Here is a 24,668-nt window from a genome sequence, read left to right on the forward strand (position 1 = left end):
CACCACCTCGGCACTCACTCCCAAGCTTCTCGTTTTATTCACCAGTCTCCTGTGCGGAACCGTATCAAAAGCTTTGCTGAAATCCAAGTAGATGACATCTAGTGCTCTTCCTTGATCCAATTCCTTGGTTACCCAGTCAAAAAAGTCAATCAAATTTGTCTGACAGGATCTTCCCCTGGTGAATCCATGCTGCCTCTGGTCCATCAATTCTCCAGACAGTAGATAGTTCACTATTCTCTCTTTCAGCAGTGACTCCATTACTTTTCCCACCACCGAAGTGAGGCTAACCGGTCTGTAGTTGCCTGCCTCTTCCCTGTTCCCACTCTTGTGAAGCGGGACCACCACCGCTCTTCTCCAATCACTTTCCCCAATATGTACTGCCTTGTGGAAATTAATATTTAAGACATATCAAAATAACTCACCATTTTCAAATATTTTCTAAGGTTGTTTTTTTTTTTTATGCAATGACAAAAATACAAGATAGTGCTGTCCTTAAGTGCACAATATATTTGGTAGCCAGGGCTGTCAAAATCTTCTTGGAAATACAAATTTTCCATCCACATTTTGCATTATGTAATACATTCTTTAGAAAATAAGAAACCATTGTATTTTCTAAAACAACCTGACTTGCCTCCTGCATACAAAAATGTTATAATCTAGACCACATCTTGAACTGGGTAACTCTGCTTTGATTGTTTCTTCAAAACCCATAGGTAAAAACCTGCCATTGGGGTTTGCCAAAATGTAGTGGTTTGATTATCTACTCCAGAATGGGAGCAAAGTGAATCAGGCCATTGGTTACCTCTAACATGGGTAAAAATAGAGTTAACTTATGTAAATGTATAAGCTGCTTAAAATTGCATGCATACTTTCATTGTCTCCATAAAAGACAGGCAATCCCAGGGACATTCCTGGGGCAAGTATTAGATGTAGGTGCATACCTTTCACTTTCTAAAGGTAGATGCATGGATGGCATGCTGCTAACATGTTTAATTTTATTCCCTTAGGCTTGGATTTTCTAAGTTCGCAGAACTTAGAAAATCCGGCGGGGGCGGGGGGTAGGGGGGTTGAAGCGGGGGGCAGGCCTGCGAAAGCCGGCAGTGATCGCACCACCGTGGTGATTTTCAAGCCTAATGTATTCGGAATACCTTGAGTTTGAAAATCACCTTGTTCTCAATTCTCCTCTTTTCTCATGCATGCAGACACTGTTTTGTAGACTCCAGTGATGACAGTTTTTTGATTTGAGATCACCAATGTCTTATTTACTCATAAGTCCCATGCCTCAGTTCCTGCTAGCCTGATTTAAGGATTATGCCTCTGGCTACCTACAGTACTATATACAGTTTAATATTTTTACTTTTGAATGAAGTACAAATAATACTAATAAATCTGTGTAAAAATTATTTCTCTACTGGTTGATAAATCTCTCTGTAAAATACTTTTTAATACAATATGGTTATTGTAACTTAACAGATGGTAAATGGCATGAGTCCAGTATATTTAGGAATTTTACAAGGTTCCAGTTAAAATACTCTTCATCAGTTTATTATTTATGGAAGTTTCTTTTCATGAACAGAATTGTTGCCAGGTAGCTTTAAAGGCCTTACTTTGCAATAGTGAATACTATAATTTAGTAGTTTATATCCCTGTGCATAGCACTTTCCTGATGCATTTTTCATTTGCACATGGCACAAAAAAAAAAAATATATTTTCAGTGCTTGCTTCAGATCTGGGATAATGGTTCAGTATATTCTTGTTGCTCTTGGCCGAAGCTTTTGTAAGCTGATGGTTGCTTTTTCCTGCTAGAGGAAAGGGTTTCCCAAATGGATCAAGGTAGAGGGTTCATCCAAGATCGAAAACTGGAGTCTGTAAATGTTGTAAAAGTGTCAAAAAAACAAAGGTACCATGAAGCAACCATGGTACTTTTTTTTTTTTTAAGAATTTTTGAAACTTTTCTAGGAAAATTGTTATAGGCAATTATTTGTCAAAAAGGATCATTTATTAAAGTCTTTTATTTTATACAAAGTACAAGCAATATTTGTTATGCTTTATTTTTTGTGTTCTACTTTATTTACATGAGAGTCTGTAACTAAGCATGTGTCTTACTAATTTATGAGCAGAAGTATTTGCCTTATCCCCCAAAGAATTGTGTTAGACCTTCCCCAAATCTCCCTGTGGCCTCCTTTTTTTTTTTTTTTTACTTTCTCAAAACTCCCCTGTCTTAGATCCCCCTCCTCGAGAAGCAGATAGTGGTAATACTGAGAAAACACCACACATTCAGTCTTCACAGTCACCCCACCTCCTCCTTTACCCATGCACTTCCTGTTTCGAGTGGAAGAGAAGCCTCTGAGCTATGGAATGCAGTGCCCTCTTGATGTCCCTGTGGCCTGCACTGGCACTTCTACTGCTGTCCTGGAGGTAGAAGGGGGAAATAAAGAACCACAAGGGTGGCGAGAAGGTGGATACAGAGGGGAGACAGTAGGGGTATTGAGGAGCAGATACAGAGGGGAGACAGAGTACTGCAGGGGGGGCAAAGCATACAGAGAGGAGATGGAACAGTAGGGGGAGAAAGAGAAAGACATGAGTACCCACAAGGAAATCATAAAGACTGCACCCTTTTACTAAGTATCTTTACACTGGAAGCATAGTACTAGAATAACCAATGTACAGGCCTGCACCCAACATATTTAGGTAACTTTGGATCTGATTGGTCTGGGTGTATCCCCATAGAAATTGAAAGGGAGAAAATATTTGATGTATCGGGCCCTTTGCATTTAAACCTTGTCTATTAGAGTTGCTGATTATAAAGCATTGAGAGGCTCCAACAGTACTCTTGCAGAACATAGTGTTCAGTATATATCCACTTCATTTCAGTTCCATCTTTAACATCTTCAGTATTTGACAACAGAACATGCCAGCAGGTACAGTAGTACTGGATAGCATTAAGTTTTAAGTCACTGAGCTGTCCTAAAATTTGTTTGTTTGGGGTTTTTTTTGCAGATATAAGATAAGAAGAATTGAGGAGCTAGGCAAAGTTTAATAAAACCCTCAGCAATAATTGAGAGTAAATGCAACATAAAGTTTGTCTTGTCTATTGTACAAGGATGCACTTTATTAGACACTGTTGGATTGTTCTATATATGAACACAAGGGCCAGCATGGCAAAAAGAAAACACGACGGGTATGTTGTAATCAGGAGTGACTTCTGCCAATGGATAATATGAATGCATTACTAAAGTTAATGACAATGGGAAAATACTGCAAAAATATTATATACAGAATTAAAATACATTTCTTATCCATGAAACGGTGATTTGTGGCACTGTACTTTATAGGATAAAAGATGGAACATTTTGCTTTTTAGAGCGAGGTATTTTTCAGTGCAAGCGAAAGCAACAATATCAGTCTGCTGTTATTCAGATGGCCAGCAAAAAATTTGGAATGTTCCAAGCTGGGCTCCTCTTCTATATCTTGATTGTTGAGGCACTTTTAAGACATGGCATGTAGTATCATTCTTGTAAAAAACAGAAAGGCAGACAAAAATAAGCTTGAATTTTAATTAGAAAACAAAAAAAAAAAAGAAGAAGAAAATAGATCACTTTTCCACAGTCATTTGTGCACATAAACAATATTTGTGTATATGGCCTGCTGTTGCAGCATTTCTTTCCTGAGAATGGAGCTGAGCTGCAGTCTTTGTGTATCACAAGTGTGCATGCTCGGAGCTTTGATCACTGTCATGGCTGTCGTCATTTGCTAGTGAGTCAGCTGTATGCTGCATGCCAGCTGCACCAATCCCAGATAGCTCGGAGGGGAGCAGCGTTCCTTTTTTCACATTCACCAGTTCTTTTTCCCGGGCTGCAGCCCCCTGTTGACCTCCCTTCACACGTTTCCATTTCATGCGTCGGTTCTGGAACCACACTTTCACCTGGGAAGCAAGAGAAGATAAAAAAGGGTGCTTAGCCCTTCACCAGAGAGTTGGTATTTTTTTTTTTATTGATGGTTTTATTAATTATAAAGGAAAAGCATAATTAATGATAATGATAAGGGCATAGTAAACAAAATGCATCATTTCAAATAAACATAATATGGAGAAACAATAATGTCAAGCAGCAGCAAAGATACTGCATTTTTAAAGTGTTTGCATTATATATTGTTATTCGGTCAGTGATTCAAACAACCATTTAATCAGTATAGTTGTCCCTTTTTATTTCAGATTTGTATTTCACTTCTAAGATAGAATGTTTGAAATTTTTTTAAAAGTGTGGTTACAATTGTAGGTACAGAGTAAAGAAAATGAGCTATTGATTGATGCCCATCGTCATAAACCTGCATCTTTAGTCACAGATGAATGTTAGGTTATTATGTGCAAAGGCAGAAAAATTTATGAATGTCAGAAGAAACTACACCTTTCATGTTATTTCCTCCTTATCCCTCCCCAAAACATACAAAAAAAGAGTAAGGAAATATTCAAGGGAAGAACAGAAAATGATATCAGAAATAAAACCAGCAGAGGGAGGAAAAGAGTCAATCACAGTCAAGAAGATATTGTGAGAAATGTAGGTACTACAACAAAGCTGTATTATTGCAAAAGGGGGTATGAAGTAGTTACACCCTTTTCAAGGCCCAGATTTGTTCGGATTCTTAGACATTTGTGAAAGCTAACAGGTGTCATTGCTCTTCTGCTATGAAGCACACTATAGGCATTATTCACAAAAGATTGTTTTGTCATAGGCACAGAATGGGAAAAATTCCATTTTGTATAATGTCCTATAACTCCCTAAAACCAAATGAAAAACTGTGCTGTGACTATTAAGATCTCAAGCTATATCTAATAAAGAATTCTAGTAGCTGTGTCAGTCTTGGAGAAAACTGTATCCTTTCTAGGTTGTGATGCCTTTTACTAGAGCAGTTGTAGAATATGAGTCTTTGAAACAACATAACTCATCTGATAACTGGACCTGTTACGCCCATTGGTCGCAGACGGCTGCGACCGCTGTTGCTCATCTCTTTCTTCTCTGCTCCGTCTTCCATGGGTGGTCTCACAGCCTCCGCCAGCTAACGCCCGCCTACCTGCCTCCGTTCCTGGTGCCCCCTGGATGGCGTGGACACTGCTGACCACCATCTTACCCTCAGGACACCTTAGACGCGCGCGCGCTCTTGGGCCAGTCTTATGCATGTCATAGCGGGAACCTCGGGGCCGTCCCCCTCGGATGACGTCAATTACCATGGACTCTTAAGCCGGCTGGCTCTGTCTGCCTATGACTCTGGCAACGAGTTCCCTCATTGCTGAATCCGCTACGCTCACTTCAGGACTTCCATTCCAGCTCCTGCTTCCTTGGCGTGAGATGTCTCGGGAGGGCCCCCGCTTCTCGGGGGCCCTCTTCTTGTCTCCGGCTATCTGCTCCTCGGAAGGCCTTGCACCTAGGATCGCTGCCTGCCTCATTCCCCGGGGCTTGCTCTGGAACCCTCACCTCTTCTATGAGTTAGTATTCCACTCTGCGGACCTTTGCCATATCATCTCTACTGAAGAACCTCTTCGGTGTACCCCGCTCTGCGGATCATTGCCGAATCACCTCTACTGTAAAACCATCATCGGTGTACCCTGCTCTATAGACCATTGCCGTATTACCTCTGCTGAGGTATCCTCAATGGTGTACCCCGCTCTGCGGATCATTACAAAATCATCTCTACAGAGGACTCCTTCTTGGGTATACCCCACTACACAGACCTTGTGGCACCGCTGTGCCTGTAAGACTTTTATGTTACACTCCTCGCTACGCTGACAGTGCCACTCTATTACTCTACTGAGACTCAAGGACTTCTGAGCTTGCTTGACGTTAACTCCCAGCGCTGACTCTCCATGGCTCCATCCCCTGGGGTCAACCTCTCCAGCTCTTCCTGTCCTCTCAGCTCTCTTTCTCTGCTTTCTTTCCAGTACTTGCTGTTCCATGTACCCTGGAGCTGAGAACTCGCCTGCCGATGGTGAGGCTCACAGGGCTCCTCCCCGTGGGTGGTACTATCTCTCACCTCGGCCCAGGGCCCACATAACCACAAATCCTAACAATATATCTATATTTTTATCTATATTTCTCTATCTATATCTATAGACAGATAGATTTAAAACAACTAAAAGAATCTAGGCAATGTAAATCAAAATATAAAGTGCTTGCACAATATAGCAAAAAATTCCTCAAGGGAAAAGAAGCACTAATGCACCAAATGAATATGTAGTATTGCAATGATTAAAAATATTCTTTACAAACAGCATGTATCAATTAAATAGAAGATACAAAATTATCACAAGCGTAGTACAAGCAAAACAAAACAAATCTCAGACTTGATACAAATAAAACTTATGATCAAGTAGTCTCCCTTAGGAATGTGAGATGCTCACTATTATGAAGCTAGAACCCATATCAATCTCTTTTCAGTGGTTATCAGACTTCCAAGGTACAGGAGTTGAGTCCCCAACAAGGCCCTGTTTTGCCAAAACCAACTTCCTCAGGGGGAACCCTTGGAGAAAAACAATCATATTATAGAGGTTAAGATGACACAAAATTAAGGCAGCACCAGAAGAGCACTGATGTGCAGGGTACGTGAAAGGAGGAAAACCATGGCATATACACACAGTTCACACTCTCAAATGATTATCAGAAGATCAAACAAAAGTACCTAAAGGGCTTCCCAAAATGCATGATGAAAACCACTGAGATATAGAAACAGCAGGGTCTGAGAGAACCTGAAATTGCCTAATTCTGGAAAAACGATTGCACATCCCTACAACCTGGCTTCCCTACAGCACTGGGCTGCAACACCATCACTTCTACAATTCTCCATCAGTACAGAGGCCCGCACCTAAGACTTGCTGGCCCCCGCACTCGAGGGCTCAACCTAAGGGGAACATGGGCTGTTATTGGCGAAGCTCTGCCTGCCAACAGTGGGGACCTGCAGGGCTCCTGCCCGCAGGGAGCTCCAACTCCTCATTGGCCCAAAGGTACACTTTGCAAACAGATTCCCTAGGACTTGGACCCGGCAGAAGCCTTTGCTCTACAGGCATTCCATGTTTAGCACAGGAGTTCCAGGAGTAACAGCACTTCCTCGAGGTTCTGGCAGCCTCCATGGAATGTCTCACTGCCTGCTTAGACTCCTCAGTGCCCCTAGACTTCCCGATGCCTCCTATGCCCACACCCACCAATTGTGTGGCACCTTCATGATCCACCATTCCACTGCCAGCTCCATCTCACTATGCTGTAGAACCAAGGCAGTGCCGGGGTTTCAGTAACCATGCTATATGCACTTTGCTCTTCAGTCTGCATTGTTCCCAGATGATAAGGTAAAGGCAATGCTCTAGCTTGGGCTTCCCCTCTATGGGAATGCTCCGACTTGACCCTGTGGAACCTTCAACATTTTGTCTTTGTTGACCCTGGTTGCCAGGCTGCCTCAGGCTCGGAGCTCCTACAGCTCCGCAAGGGGGCTTGGTCCCTCTCTGATGATGTCATCAAGTTCCAGACCCTGGCCACAGAGCTCAACTGGGGATAGGACTGCCTACATCCTATCTTTTTAGATGGATTATCGCCCCACATAAAGGATGAGTTGGGTAGCATGCGATTCGGTGGCCCAACCCATCACAGTAGTGGCAGAGCCCAGAGCGTCAGTGCCATAGGCACTCCTCAGGGGTCAAACGTCCACGTCCAAGTTGCATTGGCTCTTCGGAATGGGTACTGGCTAAAGAGGTGTCACTATGAGAGTTGACGGACATTGAGGTGACTGGCCATAGCCACAAGTCTTCTGGGAGTTTGAAGCTCTTGGTTACAATCCTGAAGGTGATGGTCAATCCAACTGGTCAGGTCAATGAGGGATTTGAGAGACTCTGGGAGTTCCTGAGCTGCCCACTCCTGGCCCATGACTCCGAGTTTCTCCACCTGCCTTTAGACCTTCTGCATGGACCAAGTCACCATGCATTCTCAGCCTGTCTTGGACCTCTACCTGGATCACTACCCTGAGGCCCTCCGATTGCCACAGACCTTTGCCTCTTCATGCTCAGGGACACCCCGACTTCCCTATGGCGCTGGCCTGAATACCATCACCTCTACGATTCCCCATCAGCACAGAAGCCTACACCTAAGACCAGCTGGCCTTGGCACCTGAGGGCTCAACCTAAGGGGAACTTGGGCTGGTATTTGCAAAGCTCCAGTTGGGCATCTACTTCAGCCAGCACTGCCTGCCAATGGTGGGGACCTGCAGGGCTCCTACACGCGTAGTGACACGTAGTGCCAACTCCCCTTCAGCCCAAGTGTACACTTTGCTAACAATTTATACCTCACTAGAACAATTTCTAATACTTGACTTCTTCTTTTCTTTTTTATTCAAACACCAGTTCTCTAGCAACTATTGCTGAGTAAACATCAGATAAGTACAATATTTTTCTATTTATTTTATTTCATTAAACCTTTGATTCTCCCTTAAATACTAGTAATCCCTTATACTATATATGAAATTGAGTCTTTGTTCTTTCTTTATATTTTTCAGATAAATAAGATCTTTGGAGTATCAGCTTGGAAAGTATAACACATGTTTTTTTCTTTTTTCTTTCTGTCTTTTCCTTTTATGTCTTTTACTGTCTCTTTTATATCTATTTATCTTTGTTCTATTCTTTTTCTTTGTTCTGTTCCATCTTTCTCCTTTCTGCATAGTGAAGGGGTGTGCACATAGCTGTTCAAAGTTTCCTTTGTTCTTCTTCTGAGGTTGATTCTTGTCTTGTCTTCTTCTTTCTGCTACTATACTACCCTATAACCAACAAAAAAAGAGAGACTATCTCCCTGACACCATTCCCTCTTCCACAAGTTATAGTCAGTGACTTCCCTAGCCGAGTTGTCCACGATGTCTTGTTGTTAACTAGGACTAGCTACATAGAAAATAAATAATAATTATAATTGCCCCAACTATGGACAAGGCATGTTCTTATTTCTTCCCAATCACTCATGCAAGCATGCAGTAATTTAAGGTCACCAGTCAGCATTTCTTTCTTCAGCCCTTTCTACTTAGATGAGTGTTTCTTAGGACAAATGACCTCACAATTTGCTCTTAAATCTTTGTCATGAAGGATTCAGACTCAGTAGGAATATTTTCGTTCAGTTACTTTAACTTCTAAGTAATCTCTGCTCCAGAGAGGTCTCTTTTACCCTTGAAAGACATTTGTATCAGGATTACCCTAAAACAATGTTTCTGTTTTTCTCTTTATACAACGCTTGCTTTCAATCACTCAGCAGCCTATCTTAGCTGACACTAGATTCCGCGGGTCAGCTTCTTATTATCTGCCTTGAATTTATTTTTTACCTTGACTGGTATTTATTGTCCAGTATTACATTTCATACATGCATTCACTCATTCACTTATTTCCCCACTGCCCCATGTCATTAAAATTGTGTTTTCTGACACTTTCAGGGCCTTGTTGATGAGCCACAACAATGTGCTTCTGCTCTCATGAGATCTCACCAGGCTTATCCTCCTATAGTAGATTATTGCTTTTAATGATGTCATCAAATAGTCCCTATCCCTTCTTGCTCTGCTCCTTAAATCAAATTTAAAGCTTACCACTTCTGCTTGGGTCTTTTTAGTGGTGCACCTTTTAATTTTATTATGCCTACTTTTTATGGTTTCCTTTCTGATTTTTTTTTTTTTTCCCTTGTGCTTTGACCTTCTAAAGTGATGCTGCCTCTGCCCCATCACTATTTGTCAGGAAAGCCGTCGTCATGTTTCCTAGGCTATGGCTTTGGTCTACGCTTTGATCATCATGGCATATCTAGCTTCCCCAGGTAACCATGGGACTAACCACTAATTTTAGGGGTGGTCGGATGCTACCATCATGACAATTTTTTAAATTTTGTTCCATACATCTGCCACTGTCATTTTTTATTTTTAAAAGTCCTCTCCTCACTTTTTATTCATCACAACCTTCATTTCTCTAAATCCCTCGCTTTCTTGGTTTATTTAATTTCTTCACAGGGGTCTTTTAGGTCCTATTTAGTGGCTATAATTGGTTTTACTCATATTTGGGGCTTCAGATGGTTCTGAACTCCTAAATAGCTCCTGGTCCCAACAGTGCAAATTTCATTTTTGTAATTCACTTTGGGAGTCAAGGGGTGGGTTTGGTCAGGTGGTTAGGGTTTCCTAACTGATCACCATCATCAGTTTCTTTACATTTTATGTATTTCCCTTTATTTTCATAAAAATCCATTGCCCCCCCCCCCCCCCCGAGCCACCGGGTACCCACTGACATCATCAGTGACATTGGTGGGACCGCAGCTCAGCAGGATTAGTCATATCAGGGGTTTATCTAAGGCCTTCCAATGCAGATTTGTATTTTTTTCTCTTTAGCTTGTTCTTTCAAAACTTGTGGCAGCGTTTCAGGGCACTCACTATTGGCTGGCGAGAGAATGCCAGCCATATCTGTGGCTCAGCCTGTCAATCGTGGCCTGCTCCCTACTCTTTCCGATTGTGCTATTCACCAATTTGGGCCCTGGAGGCTGACGTTCACATCAGCGGCAACAGTGCAGTCCAGTGCTACTCATGATTGCAGCCTCTTCTCTCCTGCTGTTGCTCTCAACCTCTACTACTGCTTATGCCGGACCCTGTGATAATCGCGATGCTCAGTCGCCACTTGTCATGGTTCCTGATCATGCAGTTTGCAGGCCTGACCCCATCTGATGTTCTTCCTAATGGTGGTGCTCACACGGTCTAATTTTCTCCCCATGCTACCACTAGGCATGTTTTCCAAGCCTTGCAGCACCCTTTCCTCCTCTCTCTCCACAACTGATCAGCTACCTCCTGGCTCTTTCTAAGTCCCAACATGGCCACATATTCAGCTCTCTCTTCACTTCTCACTCTGAAGGCCATGGTGATATCAGGGGTGCAGTCAGGAGTAGGAGGGTCAGGCAACGGCGACAGATTGTTTGTCAACATCGTGGTGCCGAGCTGCATTCACTCCAGCAACTCTCCAATGCCATCACATCATGGCTCATCAGGGCACAGCTTGTCTTTCAGCCTAATTCCTGCTTAAAATCTGGGGACTGAATTTTGTTTCCGCAATTTTTAATTTTTTTTAATTTTCTCCATTTCCTCCTCTGCACTATCTTCTTAAGTCTAGGGGGCTTACTGACAGGGCCTGACTTCATTTTTCTCTGCTGCCACTGTTGGTGTTGTGGATTACTGGGCTTTCAGGCCCTGGGACTCAGGTAAGACTCTTTTTATTTATTATTGGGAATCCCCTTCACACAACATTACACTCTAATTCAGACTGTTCCTCAGCTGTGCTTGTATTTCTCTGATGCCTTTTCTAAACTTTCAGAGCTAGATCAAAGAACAGAAAATATAGAGTTGCTGCATCCATTGTATGCAAATCTATCTTATTCATATTAATTGTGGATATCCTGAAAATCTGGCCTGTTTGTTGCTCTCGAGTACCAGAACTGGCCAACCTTTAGTGTATCTTGATTTTCAGAAAACATTTGACATAGTACCTCATGAAAGCCTTCTGTGGAAATTAAAAAGTCATGGAATAGGTTGCAATGTCCTATTTTGGATTGGGAACTGATTAAAATATTGAAAACAGAGTACGGCTAAACGGTTAATTTCAGTGGAAAAGGTGAATAGTGGAATGCCCTAGAGATGTTTACTGAGACCCCTGCTATTTAACATATTTATAAATGACTAGGAAATGGGAACAACAAGTGAGGTGGTCAAATTTGCAGATGACAAAAGATTATTTAAAGTTGTTAATTCACAAGAGGATTGTGAGAAAATTCAAAAGGACTAGGGATACTGACCTGCCAAATGGCATATGAAACTTAATGTGGACAAGTGCAAAGTGATGCCCATAGGGAAGAGCAACCCAAATTATAGCTACACAGTGCAAAGGTTCCACATTAGGAGTCAGGCATCATCATGTATAATATGTTGAAATCCTCTGCTCGGTGTGCAGCAGTGGCCAAGAAAGCAAATAGAATGCTAGGAATTATTAGAAAAGGAATGGAGAATGAAACAGTCATAATGTCTCTGTATTGCTCCATGGTTCAATGACATCTTGAGTATTGTGTGCAATTCCGGTTACCATATCTCAAAGCAGATATAGCAGAATTAGAAAAGGTACAGAGAAGGGCAACAAAAATGACAGAAACATAGAAATTACAGCAGAAAAGGACCAATGGTCCATCCAGACTGCCCAACAAGCATCCCATGGTAGTATCTGCCGTGCTGTGCAGGTTACCCCCATATATAGGTCAGCTTTGCTTTGCTTATGGACTTGGCCATAAAAACAGTCCTGCATTTTTTCCTTAATGTCTGCGCATCAGTACTCCAGACTGTACAAAAAGTCACGGTTCATGTTGGTTGACTCTGAATCCAAAATCCTAATTCCTTCCACCCCCCCCCCCCCCCCTCAAAGCAGAGAGCGATGTTGCAGTTGCATCAGAAGCATCAAGGCTTATTGGTTAAGGGTAATAATCCCATGCCTTCTGTTAAGGGTAGTAACTGCTGCTCTGTGCAGGTTATTCCCATGCTTATCAGTTCCTCAGACCATAAAAGTCAGGGCCCTCGTTGGTTTCTGTCTAAATCCAATTCCCCTTTTCCCCAGCAATGCTGGAGTTACGTCAAAAGTATCAAAGCTTATCGGTTAAGGGTAGTAACTGCTGTACCAGCAAGTTACTCCTATACACGCATTCTTTGTTGTGGATAAGCTGTTTTGGTGGACCCTTGGGCCGGCCTGCAGGAGACTGGAGAGAGATGGACTATAGTCTCTGCTAGAGGGCAGGCCGGGAGGCCGATACCAGGCAGGCGATGGATGGTGAGCTTCACCCAGGAAGCTGGTGCTCCCCCGGGAGGAGCCTGTAGGAGCCCAGCCCCTTGGGACTTAGGAGATCACGGAAGCTGGAGCTGAAGCAGGCGAGCAGGGATCCGGAGTCAGGCAGGAACTGAAGCAAGACAGGTACTGGATCCAAATTGGAACTGAAGCAGGACAGGTTACTGGAACCAAGCTGGAACTGAAGCAGGACAGGTTACTGGAACCAGGCAAAAGCAAAGACAGGACTTGGACACAGAAGCGTAGCAAGTTGTAGGCAGGAACGGAGCTGCTAATGCAATAGCACGCTCCGGGGCTCGGAGGAACCCCGTTGCAAGGCAAAGTCCTGGGCTCCGCGGCGGCCTTACATAGGCCGCAGCGTCTGACGTCAGGGGTAAGGCAGAGCCTTCAGTGACGGGAAAAAGCCTTCATAAGCGCGGCTCCTGCGCGCGCGTGCCTAGGGAGATGGCGTCCAGGAAGGGTTTCTCGGCGGCGTCCCTCCCGTGGGGATGCCACGAAACAGGCCGCAGGCTCTCGGAGACGGAACGGGACCAAGGAGGTCTTGGCTGTAGAAGCAGACCTGTGCTTTTTCACTTATGTCCATGTAACAGTATTCCAGACCATGAAAGTTATCATCTGAATCCAATTCCTCTTTTCCTCCTGCCATCTAAGTAGGGAGCAATGTTTCAGTTGCATTAAAAGCATCAAAGCATTAAGGGTAGTAATCTCCATGCCTTCTGTTAGGGGTAGTAACCACTGTACCAGCAAATTACCCCTCTGCATGCTTATCTCATTTCTGTCCTCTAGCCTTTAGAGATACACAGTGTTTATCCCATGCCTCTTTGAATTCTTTGACTGTTTTCTTCTTCACGCCTCCTCTGGAAGGGCATTCCAGGCCTCCACCACCCACTCCATGAAGAAATATTTCCTGACATTGGTTTTGACTCGTTCCCCCTGGCGTTTCATTTCATAACCCTTAGTTCTATTGTTTTTTTTTCCAATGAAAAGGTTTGAAATCCATACATCATTGAAACCTTTCAGGCATCTGAAGGTCTGTATCATATCTAAAGGGGATGGAATGATTCCCTTATGAGGAAAGGCTAAAGAAGTTAAAGCTCTTTAGCTTGGCAAAGAGACAGCTGAGAGGATATATGATAGAGGTCTATAAAATAATGAGTGGCATGGAATGGTAAACATGAATCAGTTGCTTACTCTTTCAAAAAGTGCAAAGACTAGGGGGACATGCAATGAAGTCACTAAGTAGCACATTAAAAACAACTAAGAGAAAATATTTTTTTTACAAAACATAATTAGGCTCTGGAACTCATTGTCAGAGGATGTGGTAAAAGCTGTTAGTGTAGATGAGTTGAAAAAAGGATTGGACAAGTTTCTGGAAGAAAAGTCCATAAACCCTGAGATAAGCAGCATAGAATCTAACTACATTTTGGGGATCCTGCTGGGTTCTTGTGACCTGGATTGGCCACTGTTGGAAACAGGATACTGGGCTTAATGGCCCTTTGGTCTGACCCAGTATGGCTAATCTTAGGTTCTTATGTTCATATCAGGTCTCCAATCCAGAACCTTTTTGAACTTGCTTCCTTATCCCCATTGGGAACCAGTGGAAGGTGAAGGCTTGCACTGGACTTGACCTGGTACCTATTTTTGTTTAGAAAATTACCACTGTCTTTGACACCATTGATCATGAGATCTAACTAACTAGGCTGAGAAATATCGATGTCAAAAACAGGATCACTCAGTGGTTTGGCATATGTCTTTAAGAACATAAGAACATGCCATTCTGGGTCAGACCAAGGGTCCATCAAGCCCAGCATCCTGTTTCCAACAGTGGCCAATCCAGGACATAAGAACCTGGAAAGTACCCAAAAACTACTAGCTACTGTTGCTAGTAATAGCAGTGGTTATTTCTAAGTCAACTTAATTAATAGCAGGTAATGGACTTCTCCTCCAAGAACTTATCCAATCCTTTTTTAAACACAGCTATACTAACTGCACTAACCACATCCTCTGGCAACAAATTCCAGAGTTTAATTGTGCGCTGAGTGAAAAAGAACTCTCTCCGATTAGTTTTAAATGTGCCACATGCTAACTTCATGGAGTGCCCCCTAGTCTTTCTATTATCTGAAAGAGTAAATAACCGATTCACATCTACCCATTCTAGACCTCTCATGATTTTAAACACCTCTATCATATCCCCCCTCAGCTGTCTCTTCTCCAAGCTGAAAAGTCCTAACCTCTTTAGTCTTTCCTCATAGGGGAGCAGTTCTATTCCCCTTATCATTTTGGTTGCTCTTCTCTGTACCTTCTCCATCGCAATTATATCTTTTTTGAGATGCGGCGACCAGAATTGTACACAGTATTCAAGGTGTGGTCTCACCATGGAGTGATACAGAGGCATTATGACATTTTCTGTTTTATTCACCATTCCCTTTCTAATAATTCCCAACATTCTGTTTGCTTTTTTGACTGCCGCAGCACACTGAACTGACGATTTCAATGTGTTATCCACTATGATGCCTAGATCTCTTTCTTGGTTGGTAGCACCTAATATGGAACCTAACATCGTGTAACTATAGCATGGGCTATTCTTCCTTATATGCATCACCTTGCACTTATCCACATTAAATTTCATCTGCCATTTGGATGCCCAATTTTCCAGTTTCAGAAGGTCTTCCTGCAATTTATTACAATCTGCTTGCGATTTAACTACTCTGAACAATTTTGTATCATCTGCAAATATGATTATCTCACTCATCGTATTTCCTTCCATATCATTTATAAATATATTGAAAAGTACGGGTCCCAATACAGATCCCTGAGGCACTCCACTACCCACTCCCTTCCACTGAGAAAATTGTCCATTTAGTCCTACTCTCTGTTTCCTGTCTTTTACCCAGTTTGCAATCCCAAAAGGACATCGCCACCTATCCCATGACTTTTTACTTTTCCTAGAAGCCTCTCATGAGGAACTTTGTCAAACGCCTTCTGAAAATCCAAGTATACTATATCTACCGGTTCACCTTTATCCACATGTTTATTAACTCCTTCAAAGAAGTGAAGCAGATTTGTGAAGCAAGACTTGCCCTGGGTAAAGCCATGCTGACTTTGTTCCATTAAACCATGTCTTTCTATATGTTCTGTGATTTTGATGTTTAGAACACTTTCCACTATTTTTCCTGGCACTGAAGTTAGGGGTTTGGGTCTTCTCTGTGCCTTGTGTAAAGAAATATCCCTGACCTGACACAATATGTGGGATACTTAGCAATCTTTCCAAGCTGGAGACACAGACACTCACTGACTCCAGACTTTGTTTTCATGTACTTTCAGATTTAACACTTCCAGCTTACAAACAATAGTAGACTGCCTTACCTCAGGACAGTGTACTCACAAACCTTCTCCAGAAAGGGACAGGAGCTCCTATTCCTGGAGACAGGGGGGCTCTGCTCCTAGCTGGGCTCAGATACTTATTCCCCTCCCATCAGGGTCCCACCCACATAGCTCTCTCCCACTGTGGGAATTAAGGTAGACCGTGCTAAATGCCTGTCCTGCACAGGTTAAGGAGGGGAAACAGGGTCATCTCCTCATACCACCTCACTGGCAAGGGTATATTGACTGAGGACGAAGTTGCAAGATATAGAAGAATGATGAGAAGGTTCACCGTGGACAAGGAAACCCTATGTTTTATTTTGGTTATCTGCTGTATGCTGATTCTCAATTGAGTTTTTTTTACCTGGATCCTTTTCTTTAATTTTCAGTAAAGGACTTATATTGGACACCACTTCTCAACTCCTTTTTAATTTTTTCCTGCTGATTCCAGTGCAAGGGCTCAATTGATGGACAATGGGTTGAGATTTATTTCCTGCCTATTTTACTCACTTTGGGGGTCATTTTCAAAGGCTTATCACGTGCGATAAGCCTCTATTGCACGTGAAAAAGCCCTTTTAGCGTGTGATAGCATGCTGGGGGCGGAGTCAGGGCGGCAAGGGGAGGAGGCGGGGTGGCAAGGAGGCAGTGTCTTCGCTGGCGGCGATAAGGTAAGTAACGTTATCGTCACCAGTAACACGCCCAACAGTGCCACCTTTCATGGTGGCGCTATTGGGTGTGAAAGCCGGCCGCGAAAACACCACAGTGGTGTGAAAGCTGCTGGCTTTCGCAGGCCTGCCCCCCCCCCTGCCCCCCATTTTCGCTGGATTCACCATTCTGCGATAGAATGGTGAATCCAGGCCTTTGTTTTCTTGCTCCTTTTCTGGACAATATTGCACCTTGGTGAGATTTTCTACTTAGAGTTTGAGCTGTGAGTAAGCTAAACAGTAAATTGCACCCAAAGTCACGGAAGGAAATTCTTCCTTCCCATCCAGACTCGAACCGGACCAGTGGCACCCTTAGTTAAGGATGAAGAACCAGATGGGAGACCTGCTACAAATGCATCTCACACAGCTTGGCTTAAGTTACTATTAATTTGCCTGATAAACCCCCCCTTTTTTTTAACAGCTTCTTAATTTAGGACTGTTCTACAGGCCATATTCCTCTCACTGGTAGATTACTATATTTCTCTGTTACTGAGCTTGTCACTGAAAAGTCTATGCCATCTTAAGATGATCCAAAATTGTGTAGTCCACTTGGACTCTGACTGTTCTATTACGGGCCACATCAACCCAGTCTTGGTTAGTTTGCACTGACTACCCTAGCACTATAGGACTCAGTTTATTCTCTACCTGATCTATAAAGCTCTCCATGGCAGTAGTCTAGAGTACCTAGTCAATAAATTGAATAAATGTGTTCCAGTCCATCCCTTCATATCAGGTGATGACTTCAGACTGTGTCTCCTAGCTGCAAAGGAAGGTAGATGAGTAAAATCTACAACAGGGGTGGCCAACTCTGGTCCTTATGAGCCATAAACAGGACTCATTTTTGGGTAATCCATAATGAATATGCAAATCTATCTCATGCACGTTCATTGTGGATATCCTGAAACCAGACCTGCTTGTGGCTCTTGAGGACTGAACTAGAGCAAGGACTTTTATATTTATTGCCCCTATACTGTGGAATTCCTTTCATATCATTTTGCATTTGGAGAATGATTATCTGAGATTCATGCGTGTTTCAGGACTCATTACTTTAGTCAGTCCTTTTCTTGGGCTGTTTTGCTAACTGGAATTCTAGACCAGCATATGTTTCTTGATCTGGGGACCTTCTTGTAACAGTACTATTATTAATTTTGTTTGAAATTTGAGTCATTTTATTAATTGCCTTGTTTATTATGTTAGTTTTATGGTAATCATGATGTATTGATTTGTAAATTTACTTCTGTTATGTGATACTTTTTACAATGCAATTTTCAGTAGATTTCTCTGTGTAATTTCATACAAATTATGTAATTTCTGTATTATCATTGACCTATGCATCACCTTTGTGGTTAGGTGATTAACAAGTGTGATATAATAAATAAATAAATAAATAAATAAAATAGAAATAGCACCCAATCTAAAGTGCAAGGAATGTTTTCACAAGCTTTAATAATTTTGAATGGATGTATCATAAAGATTCTTACACTAATCACAAATGCTTCCACAGACAAGGATAAATATGTACATTGAGAAAACTTAATTCATGAAAATATGTAATATTTTATCCTACAGAATAGTTTAGACATTCACTTTTGAATGTATGATTGTTTATTGTTACATTACAGGTACTTTGCACTGTTGTCTATAATTCTACCGAGTTCTCACTGTACAGCACATTATATAAGTACAAATCATAAAGAAACCTGAAAATGGTAAGACTAAGACTGAACTTTTTCAAAGCTTTAAAGTGCTTGGGGTAAATTCAGGCTGTATTGTGTTATACTATTTCAAGAGACTAGCTCACTAAACTCACTGCTAAATTTAATGTGACAGACCAGAAGAGATAACACGTATGCTGCACAAATAGTGTTGACTTCAGATTCTAACTGAGCATGTTTGACTGCAGAAACCACAGTGCTTAGTCATATGTAGCATTACTGTGGTAATAAATAATGTGAGAAAGACCTTTCACACGCTATTTCCTCCTGAGATCAAATTCAAATCCTTGAAATCTGAACTTGATATGGATTTTGTGAACAGCTAGAAATGAAAAACCGGGTTCGGATGCACGATCCAGATAAATGTTAGTAACAGGAAAGAAGTGTGAAGAATGTTGGATGGGCCTGCCAATGAATGTCATGGATGCCTTCACTTTCCAAACTTATATTATGAGCTCTTGACAGAAAACTGAGTGAGAGGGAGAAAAGAAAGGAAAAAAAAAAAACAACAACTGCACAACACAAGGCTAATTTGTTTGGCAAACCAGTCTGCATGGTCTGAATCGAATAAATATATCAAATTAATAATATCCTTCCTTATATATTTTGCACAGGGAGTTCTTTCACTTCCCACCGTTAAAAACCCATGATCTTAAAACCTTTGAAACTGATATGTTTTAGTTAGTATTCTCCTACTTGGTTACCTGTGCCCTGCCATCACTTGCTGTCTACAGTACTGCACACTGCACTGGAAGGCTGTCTACAGTACTGCACACTGCACACTGCACTGGAAGGCTGTCTACAGTACTGCACACTGCACTGGAAGGCTGCATAACAGAGAAAAAGAGAGAAACTAAGCAGAAAATGAAGGCTACATTAGGAGAGCTAGTGTTAGCAGCTATTTCTAAATCGGCAATTATGGACTGATGTATGAGGCACATCTGCTTGTTGACATGATAGCTTAGCTTCCTTTCCCTTAGTCGACAAGTTGTTCAGCATTTACGTCTCTCAGACTGATGATTAAGCTGTTGCTTAAATAAGTTGAGGAATATGCGACCTCGTGTTGAGCATCTCTTTGGGAACAGAAACCAAAAAGGTTCTACGGCTGATTTATTTTAAGGAAGACTCGGGTAATCACGGGTTGGGAAGCAATGTTAGTATGACTGGAAAGTTTATGTCGTTACCATGGAGTGTGTGTTAATGTGAACAGCGAGTACCCAATGTAGGTATAACTCCGACCTGTTGTCTTAATGTTTCCATGCAGAATCTGAGTGATGAAAGAGTTTCCATTTCTGAATTTTTTCAGTTTCTTTAGAGATATTTATGTTTTCTAATAACTTTGAAAACATTATTATATGTTATAATCATTAACTGCTATGCTAATTATTTAATAACAAATAAGTCTCTGCTTGCATACTATTTATTTATATGAACTTAATTTTCTATATTTTTCAAATAACTTTTCAGTTGTCATGGTGCTAGCTTTTATATTTTAGGAGTTTATTCACAAAAAATAGCTCAATGCTTGTGCCTGATCTGATTAGAGAGGAAGGTTCTAAAGCACTGAATAAATAAGAAAAAAAAACTATTTTAAAAATCCTATATGCTAAGTGCTTTCCCAATATTATTTATTTCCTTTATTTATTAAATGTTTTTATACTCTGCTTATTTTGTTTCAACCACACCAAATGCAATATAACATAAAACAATAGTATAAAACATACAATACTCAGAATAGGAGGAATCTCTAATTATATGCACCATGATACTGCTAGACAAGTTATTATCTAGAAATCAATGGTATATGGTTATTTCCTAATTATAATAATTTGTAATTTTTTATTATACTAATTTAGGACCTGATTTGCTAAGGCTTTGTTTTCCCCTTCTAGTCTATGAGAAAAAAGCTTAGTAAATCAGGTCCTTCAAATTTCAATGGATAAACATACCTCCAGCCTTTGGTCTGTGCATTGTTCATCCCTGTTGGTCAGTTTCATACATCACACCTATTTCTCATTGTAGCTTAACAAAGTACAGCTAATCACAGTTTCATAAATCTCGTGCTATAAAAATGACAAAAATGTACAATAAAATCCAAAATGTTAGTTGTTCTAGCTGAGCTGTCTGTGATGACAGGAGGTGCTACAGAAACAAGGTACAACTGAGATAAGTGAACAGGTTCTGATTAGGTTCAAAGATGTCCTCACTGGGAATGGAGAATGAAAGGGAGTTCCTAGTGATTCCAGTAATCTGAGCTGTTAATGACTGTGCCTTAAAGCAGCTTGAACTAAACTTGAGCCCCTGCTCCTAACTCAAAAAACACTCATTTACTTCTTTCCCTCTTCCATACACACATGCACTCTCATTGTCTCTTCTCACTTCTCAGCCCCCCCCCAAGCACCCTCACACATGCTCACTCACCCCCCCCCCCCAGGCTCACACATACACACACTCACTCTCACTGGGGTCTTCATCTTCACCGTGAGCAGGATGTGTTGAAACTCGTGGACCCTTGGGCCGGTCGGGACGAGTGAAGGGAAGCTGTGGAGGACCCTAGCAAAAGATCCCAACCAGGAGGCGGCTCGACAGACCTGGATATGCTTGGACACCGGAACAAGATGGAGTCCTATGCGACCAAGGACTCGATGATGGCACGAAGGCTGGACGGTCGTTGGGCCCTGTAGGTGGAAGACCCTTCACCCTGGAGACCGGCGCTCCCCCGAGAGGAGCTCGTAGGAGCCCGGCCACTGGGACTTTTGGAGATTCGCCCTGGAAGCCAGAGCCCCCCCAGGAGGAGCCTGTAGGGACCCAGCCGCTGGGACTTAGGAGAATCTTCTGGGCCAGCGGACGCAGGAACCACGGGGCAGTGAAAATCCAAGACGGAGTCCAGGAAGCGATCAAGTCGAAGAACCAAGTCGGAGTCGAGGAGAGAGCCGGGTCAAGCCAGAGGTCAGATGTCGTACCAGAGCCAAGAGGACAATCCAAAAGCGAAGTCGGGGATGGAAGCAGGGTCAAGCCAGAGGTCAGATGACGAAACCAGAACCAGGGAGAAGACGAAGAGTAGTCAGAAGGCAAACTGGGTCGGAATGAGGATTTGAAGAAGCAGGACGCAGCAACTAACAACAGGATACCTGTGAACCTCGTTGCAAGGCAGGGAATGCCAAGACTGCAGGCCTTAAATAGGCCTGCAGCATCTGACATCACCAGCCGGGTAGCTGGATCTCCCGCGCTGGCCCCTTTAAATGTAGAGCCCGCGCGTGCGTGGCTAGGGGGCGGGGCCAGCCGCGGGAGGATGCTGGCTGCTATGTCGGCGCGGCAGTGCCGCGCCCGAGGCCTTCACGGCCCGACCGGGGCTGAAGGAGGGCTGGAGCCGGGTCGAAGGTAGGCGGCGGTCCCGGGGCCGACCCGGGATCGCAACAGTACCCCCTCTCCTGCGCCCCCTCCCCGGGGGCCGCGGCCTATCCGGGTGAGACAGATGGAACTGGCGGAGGAGGTCCTTATCCAGCATATGCGAAGAGGGTTCCCAGGAGTTCTCCTCGGGCCCGTAACCCTCCCAGGAGAGCAGGTATTCCCAACGGCGGCGGCGAACCCGAACGTCCAGAACCTCTTTTACCGTATACGTCCCCTCTGGATCAGCAGCAGTGGCAATGGGTTCCGGAGGCCGAGCCTGGAATCGGGAAAGGACCACCGGTTTGAGCAAAGACACATGGAAGACATCATGTATCTTAAGAGTGGAGGGCAAGCGCAGTCTGTAGGACACCGTCCCAATACGTTCAGCCACGATGAAGGGACCAATATAGCGGGGTGCTAGCCTCATGGAAGGTGTGCGCAGCCGAATGTTTTTGGTACTCAGCCATACCTTGGTCCCTGGTAGGAAAACTGGAGCGGGTCGCCGGGTTCTATCCGCATATTCCTTGGTTCGAGCGGCCGCCTGCCGAAGCTTCTCCTGGGTGGAACGCCAGAGGTGATGTAGCTGGTTCGCCGTAAGTTGCGCTGCCGGGGACGAGACCGTCAAAGGCAACGGGAGCGGAGGTTTGGGAGTCCTCCCATAAACCATCTGGAACGGGGACTGTAGAGTAGCGGAGTGTTTGTGGCGGTTGTACGAAAACTCTGCCCAAGGTAAGAGGGCGACCCAGTTATCTTGCAAGTCACTGACGAATGCCCGGAGGAAGGTCTTCAGAGTTCGGTTGGTGCGTTCAACTTGGCCATTGCTCTGGGGGTGGAAAGCGGTGGTCAAGTTCAGTTGTACCCCAAATTTCTTGCAAAGAGCCCTCCAGTGTTTTGCCGTAAATTGAGGGCCCCTGTCCGAAGTAATGTGCCGAGGTAATCCATGGAGTCAAAAGATATGTTGGATGAATAGATCGGCCAGTTCAGGAGCTGTGGGTAGCTTCGCAAGAGGCACGAAGTGTGCCATTTTTGAGAACCGGTCGACAGTGACCCAGACCACGGTCTTTCCCTCCGATGGGGGTAATTCCACTATAAAATCCGTGGATACGTGGGTCCATGGCTCCATAGGAATGGGAAGCGGCTGGAGAAGACCCCAGGGGCGGCCGGGCAGCGGTTTCTGCCGGGCGCACGTAGCGCAAGACTGGACGTAGAGTCGAACATCCTCCTTGACCCGTGGCCACCAGTAGAATTCGGTTAAGAGCTCTAGAGTCTGGGCCATCCCTGGATGACCGGCGGTTAACGAATCGTGGGCCCATGCTAGCACCCTCCTCCTTGAGCGAGCTGGAACCACCGTTATCCCTGCGGGTGCCACTTCGGATGCAGCCACGAGAACCTTGGCTGGGTCCAGAATGTATTGGGGAGGTTCAATGGTGTCGTCCGTCTCGGTGTTACGGGAGAGGGCGTCCGCTCTAACGTTCTTGGCTGCTGGCCTGTAGTGGAGCGAGAAATTAAACTGACTGAAGAAGAGGGACCAGCGCGCCTGCCGGGGATTGAGACGCTGGGCACGGCACAGATACTCCAAATTTTTGTGGTCCGTATAGACTATTATAGGGTGCTGAGCTCCCTCCAGCCATTGGCGCCACTCCTCAAAAGCTAGTTTGATGGCGAGCAATTCTTTGTCCCCGATACCGTAATTCTTCTCCATGGGGGAAAATTTACGTGAGAAGTAAGAGCAGGGCAGGATTTTGCCGTTTTTGGAAGATTGGGCAAGCACGGCCCCTACCGCCACATCGGAGGCGTCAACCTCCACAATGAATTGATTCCGGGGGTCCGGATGTCGGAGGCAGGTATCATGCAGGAATGCTTCCTTAAGGTCTTGGAAGGCCTGTACTGCGGCAGGTGACCATCTCCGGGTGTCGGCGCCCCTCCGGGTAAGGGCCGTTAGTGGGGCTACCAGACTGGAATAGTGCGGGATGAACTGACGGTAGTTCGCGAATCCCAAAAAGCATTGTAGGGCCTTGACTCCCACCGGTTGCGGCCAATTACTGATGGCGGTGACCTTACCCGGATCCATATGGAAGCCTGTGGACGAGACAATGTATCCTAGGAAGGGTAACGACTCCTGCTCAAATTGGCATTTTTCCAGTTTGGCGTATAGCCGGTTCTCCCTCAATCTCTGGAGCACTTGGCAAACATGTCGACGATGCGTTTCCAGGTCTCGAGAGTATATCAGCATGTCGTCAAGGTAAACTATTACTGAAGTATGTAGCAAGTCTCGAAGTACCTCATTCATGAGGTTCTGGAATACAGCTGGGGCGTTACAAAGGCCGAAGGGCATGACGAGGTACTCATAATGGCCGTCCCGGGTGTTGAAGGCGGTCTTCCACTCGTCCCCCGGACGGATCCTTACTAGGTTGTAGGCCCCTCTAAGGTCCAGCTTTGTAAATATCTTGGCTCCTTGAAGACGGTCCAGGAGTTCGGGAATCAAAGGCAGAGGATAACGATCCCGTCGGGTGATACGATTCAGGCCCCTGTAATCGATGCAGGGCCGAAGAGATCCGTCCTTCTTCCCCATGAAGAAGAATCCAGCTCCAGCCGGGGAATTCGAGGGCCTGATGAACCCCCGTTCTAGGTTCTCCTTGA

The 24,668-nt window shown here is 43.9% G+C and overlaps 1 protein-coding gene across 2 annotated transcripts in view; it reads right to left on the bottom strand.

Annotated features, from left to right (window-relative positions):
• Positions 1-1,977: 1,977 nt before the first annotated feature.
• Positions 1,978-24,668, bottom strand: part of MEOX2 (mesenchyme homeobox 2) — a 142,694-nt gene continuing 120,003 nt past the window's right edge. For both annotated transcript variants that reach the window (XM_029589007.1, XM_029589009.1), the window contains one exon: positions 1,978-3,925. In XM_029589007.1, the coding sequence (XP_029444867.1) occupies positions 3,701-3,925 (225 nt within the window). In that variant the 3' untranslated portion in view covers positions 1,978-3,700. The remainder of the gene's footprint in view (positions 3,926-24,668) is intronic.

The sequence above is a fragment of the Rhinatrema bivittatum genome, chromosome 2 (assembly GCF_901001135.1).
Source record: "Rhinatrema bivittatum chromosome 2, aRhiBiv1.1, whole genome shotgun sequence".
Taxonomy (NCBI): Eukaryota; Metazoa; Chordata; class Amphibia; order Gymnophiona; family Rhinatrematidae; genus Rhinatrema; species Rhinatrema bivittatum.